Here is a 5,144-nt window from a genome sequence, read left to right on the forward strand (position 1 = left end):
GTGCCGAGGAGAAGAATCGAGAACTATTGTCTTGTGGCGAACAATCAATCCTGCGGAATACGATCAAACTTGACGCATTCTATGAAGCACAAATCCAGCTCACCACGCGTCGCCGTCTGCCACTTAACTGTATCTCCTGGCCAGAATACCAAGCGCTTCTTTGCGCAGTGAACCCTAGGGCTGACGAGATCCTCATCCAATCTGGCACTGCGGTATTGGCCCATATTGAGAGGCCGTACGCACTACACCGCGAAAACACCACTGGGCTGCTCGGGACGCTTGGGAAGAGGGGAGTTCGTGTCCTTCTCGAAAATGGCGCCGATCATGGAATGAAAGCCAACAACAGTGTCAAACCAGCGATGCATGTAATGATAACTTCACCGCAGTCGAAACAAACAAAATCATATCTCCGTATCGCGAAAGCGTTCGTCTAACACCAGGCCGACGTTAATTGGGAAGACGACCGTACAACAGCCCATAGTAATTTAGAAATGGTCAAGTTCCTCCTTGACAACAACGCCAACACCGAGTCGAAGGGCCGCTGGGGCGGCAGCGGTGGCACACATCTACATGCAGCCGTGAGATACTCCAAGGAAGCTATCGTCAAACTAGCTTGGGAGTCTGTGAAGCCCAGAGTTGGGGTGCAATTTCGTCTATATCGATCAACTTCTTTCTGGTGCGAGTCTTGATCTCGATAGTAGAACTGGGAGGGACGACTTGGCCTCCTCGCTGAATCCTGAGTTTAGACTCGGCAATGCTTGTGTATGAATCATGCCGATTCAAAAACAAATCGCGCAATAGGTTTGTGAGGCTGTCGCTCTCCACTACTTTATGGCCGGTCGCATCCTCCTTTACATAGCCATCTGTTTCATGCCGAACGACGAAACTCATACCACAAAAGCGGAATGATAGAATTCGATGGTGACCCGTGCTGCCACTTACCTCGGCAGCGGCGTAGCGTCGCTCAAATTGGTGGCCGAAATCACGGAAGTCATTGGGCTCAATAACCTCACTAGTAGCCGCTTCTGTTTGGCAAAAGATGGTTGTATTTTGAGTAACCTCGGCGTTGATAGTAAAAGATTCGAGCGTGTAGCTGGACTAATCAGGTTGGACAAATTGGAGCAGCTTGCGGATATTGTTCCGGTCAGTAATGACATCGACAGCGTGGAGATTGAATGTCGGGTGCTCCATGAACAAGGAGCGAAACAGTGGCTCAATCGGGCAGTCTGGATGGCGGGCGGCATTTTGGGCGATGTAGACGAAGCCAGAGTCTTTCTCCAGCTTCTGGGGAACTCTCGGGGGATTCCAGAGTGGTGTAAGGCCAGGTACGATGATTGTTGGCGTCGACCCTTCAATCCAACTATAGGAGGATAGATGTCTGACATCGGTGATTTCGGCCGATTGGCCTAGACCCTCAAGATCCGAGCGAGAGATGTTGACGTTGATTCCAGAAGACATGCTGTCCAGGCCTATCAAAATAACCTACTTGCCGAAAGGAGATATGGGTGATCACCGAATCTAAAGTAGCTGTTGCTAGCTTGGTGCTCTCTCGTGGCTGCTGGTACTCCTCAGTTCCCTACCTCATTTGGAGCCCAGTGTCTGTTATTCAAGCTTCGGTGGTCGCCTTTTCAGAGTCGACCACGTCGAACCCCCCGACTTGGGCACAACACCACCTCGAAGACTGGTGGCGTGGCTAATTGTCTTATTGTGCGCCGCTTTATACAAGCCGGACCCTTGTTGACATATCAGAAGCGAACACATTTGGAACAGAGGACAATCAAGTGAGCTGTAGCCATCGTCTGCCTATCAGCACCCCGATCAACTCAAAGCGCTGTCACATTCCCCGCGCCAGGTGAGAAGCAAACTGCTGATAGCTTGCATGACGTGAGGTATGCTCTACACGCGGTCCTGTGGCGCCAGCATTAGATAGGTTGGTTGCACCGACGTCACCGTCACCTGGACCTGGCAGCTTCACAACTCCCATCATCTGCCCAAGATGTCCTTATTTTCAGAAGGCACTCAGTGAGAACTTCCAGGCATCCTCAGCTCTGTTCCACCTGTTCTGAGCAAGACCTAACACGTAGCGTAGCACTCAACAGCCAGCGCAGTGGAATTGACAGAGAATAAACCCACAATGTTTAAGCACGTAGTCGATTACTTATATAGAGGAGGTAACCGTCACCATCCAAAATGCCGAAAAAACGCGGAATCTTCAGCTTACCATGGCCAGACTGTTGCTGGAAGGAACCTCAGGCCGAACACAGCAATATCTACTTGATTTGCTCGGAATTATGTTTCATTCGCGCTTTTGTGACGGTAATGCACCACCGTTACTTTGGTGCATTACCGTAAAAGCCGAAATACCTGTGTAACGGGCTGAGCCGGTGTGGCTCGGTTTACACTCTCGCCTTCGGCCCTGGCCTGCCGGCCCGGGACACGCCCACAAGCGAAATTACTCACGCATTGAGCTCAGGAGCTCTCCTTTTCTTGGCCTGTTTTCTCTTTCTTCTTTGGCGTTTGGATACTCGTAGTAGTCGCCTGGCTAGTTGTCAATATACTCAGCTTGGATCGTTACATTGAGCGTCGACTATGTAAACAGGTAGCCAGCTCCTCGGGAGCTTCCAGTTCTCCAACTCTGCAAGGCAACCAATTTGTTGGTTTCTAACACGTTTCTGGCTGAATAAGCCCCGTGCCCCTTACATTCTGATCCTGGGCTTCCAACCTCCTCCTTGCCTTAGCACACAAGTCCTCCTGCTGTCAATCCAGGTGCTGGGGCCTGTGCCACTGTTAACATCGTCTCGACGGGAGCAGCGGATTTCTGTGCCCTGCACTGTGTTAACCAGCGACCTACTGATAAGCGTCTTACATCATGGGCAAACCCAGGGTCCACAGAATAATCTTCTTGCAAACAACAATCCAACTTATCCGCCACCTCATCCATTTGGCCGCCTATGTAGTATATAAATACAGCAACCTAACACCACAGCTCTTGCCGCCTTCATCTAGGCCAACTAAAATTCTATTCGGCAGTTCTTATAGTAACCTATACTCTATATGGCAGGATTTGCCTTCGCAATATCACAGCTGCCAGATGCCTCCAATGCCACCGCTTAGACACTCCCCAAAAAGTCGTCTTCGTCTTCCAAGTTTTAGCGAAGTCCCGCGGAGGGACAGGCCCGCTGAATACCTTACCACACGAACCTTTAGTGAAAGCTCATGCGTAAGTAGCTCACCCAAGCCCGTATATGTAGTTTCGACACTCCCCTGTTTTGTAAAACCGCAAAACGGCAGTCCAGAATTGCAGCCCAACCTATCACTCGAATTCACCCCACACACGATCATCCATCACCTGCGATAGCGAGGAACCAGTAGAGTGCTTCGCCAACTTGCCAAAAAAAAAAAAAAAAAAGAAAGAGATTCAATCACGCTGATGCATGCATAACATCGTCAACTCAAAGCGCCGACACCCCTCTTCTACCGCAGGAAGGCCAACCGCGACATCCAACAAGGATCGCCAGCAGCAAGTTAACCAAGCAGTTGGTAGAAATTTCGGCAAATTCGTCAAGCCTAGACTGATTACGCATCTACAGGCAAGGTTTCTGGTGGCCAAATACGTAGCAGCGCATGGTCTCAACAAAACGTCCGCAGCATCTGTTACCCTGTTACTGCATGTATTCCACCCCATCTGTCAAGTTCGCTTAGCCTCTGGGCAATCGTTCGTTCAGAGGCAATATGGTTGGGTATCAGTGCACCTCAGCTTTTCGACACAACCGGTGACGAATGGACTGGGATGGATGCATTTCAACCGACGCAGGTGGCCGGAAGGGGAGAGAAAAGAGGACTGCCGGGCCCGTATAGCCCGTTCTCTCAATACTCTTGAGAAACCTCAAAAACTGAAGAGAGGGTAACTTTCGCCAACAGGCATCCACAGACACTCGCCCTGTCAACCTGCACTACTCATTTATTCGGGGCATGGCACGGCGCGGGATGCACGGGAGGAAGCCGACAGGAAGCACAGACAGAAAGTTGCGGGAGCAGAAATTGTGATCATTTCCTTGAACACACTCGGCTGGAGCAACCAGGTGTGTCCTCCGCTTGGATTGCAACTGGCGCAGACCGCGATTTTTGGGCTCAAATGCAGCCTAAAAGTACTCAATAAATATGTTACTCCAAAATATACACTACATAGTTATGGAAACATGCAGTATATATCCAAATGATCACATATGCGCCTACAAACTGCTTGCAGTCTTCGAGTAAGGACTACACAAAAATCCTTCGAAGTAAATATCTCAATAATGAGCTTTTCTTGGCCTCCTTTTTAGGGAATATCTTTCCAGTCTTAATTGTGTAGCGTCGAAGTTTATTCACACTCTCGAACTTTGGGACTGGGTGACCGGTTCGTCCAGAGTCGATAAAGTCCATGATATTGACATGCGCCTTCTCAATCGCCTGACATAATTCTTAGCCTGCAACGCTACCATTCGTGATTGGCCACATACCTCTTTGCAAGACTTGACTGTTTGAGGAACATGCCCTATATCTAACATGGCTGAGACGCTGCAAAGAGTCCAGGCTATTCTCGTCAGTCCCATACAATTCTGCGAAGTGCTTCACGATTGCCACCCGAAAACACCTCCTAGCGATCTTTTCTCTTTTCTCGTCCCTTTCCCAGCGAAAAAACTGAACCATACGATGGTATTCTTCCCATGCCGCAATATTCCGGTCGTAGTTGAACTTGGGATAGCTGCTGAAATAGGCATCAATCGCGTTTGGAGTCTCCATTTTCATTCAGCTCAAGATCGAGGTGGCGTTTAAAAAAAAAAAAAAAAAAGAGCATAGGCTTGATTCTTATCATGTACTGTGTATGTACATATTAATAGTTGTTCACCAAGTCGTATCAAGGCAATCACGGCTAAAACGATGCCCCTACTGGTAGTAACTAAGGAGCAAGTATCTTGGCATTCTTGATTGGAGGAAAAAGGGAAGTTTAGGACTTGCAATACACTTAAACCTGGTATGCGTGACTTTGTCGTTCCAAAGCAAAAAGAGCCGTCGTGAACAGCGCTCTTACCCTTTACCCCACTCGTGCTACTTCTCTAGTTAGATCCACAACCTACAACTCTTCAAATTTGCCATATGCT

At 49.0% G+C, this 5,144-nt stretch overlaps 2 protein-coding genes across 2 annotated transcripts; both read right to left on the reverse strand.

Moving 5' to 3' along the window:
* Positions 1–603: 603 nt before the first annotated feature.
* On the reverse strand, positions 604–1,458 carry MAA_10546 (geranylgeranyl pyrophosphate synthetase; the record flags this gene model as incomplete). Its single annotated transcript, XM_007828544.1, has 2 exons — positions 604–1,098; positions 1,156–1,458. The coding sequence occupies 2 exons, from the start codon at positions 1,456–1,458 to the stop codon at positions 604–606; spliced, it is 798 nt and encodes a 265-aa protein (XP_007826735.1).
* A 2,805-nt stretch (positions 1,459–4,263) lies between these two features.
* On the reverse strand, positions 4,264–4,785 carry MAA_10547 (transcription factor Zn, C2H2; the record flags this gene model as incomplete). Its single annotated transcript, XM_007828545.1, has 3 exons — positions 4,264–4,452; positions 4,503–4,560; positions 4,598–4,785. 3 exons carry the CDS (start codon positions 4,783–4,785, stop codon positions 4,264–4,266), a joined length of 435 nt encoding a protein of 144 aa, XP_007826736.1.
* Between the last annotated feature and the right edge of the window lie 359 nt (positions 4,786–5,144).

This window comes from Metarhizium robertsii (genome assembly GCF_000187425.2).
Source record: "Metarhizium robertsii ARSEF 23 chromosome Unknown MAA_Scf_65, whole genome shotgun sequence".
NCBI lineage: Eukaryota > Fungi > Ascomycota > Sordariomycetes > Hypocreales > Clavicipitaceae > Metarhizium > Metarhizium robertsii.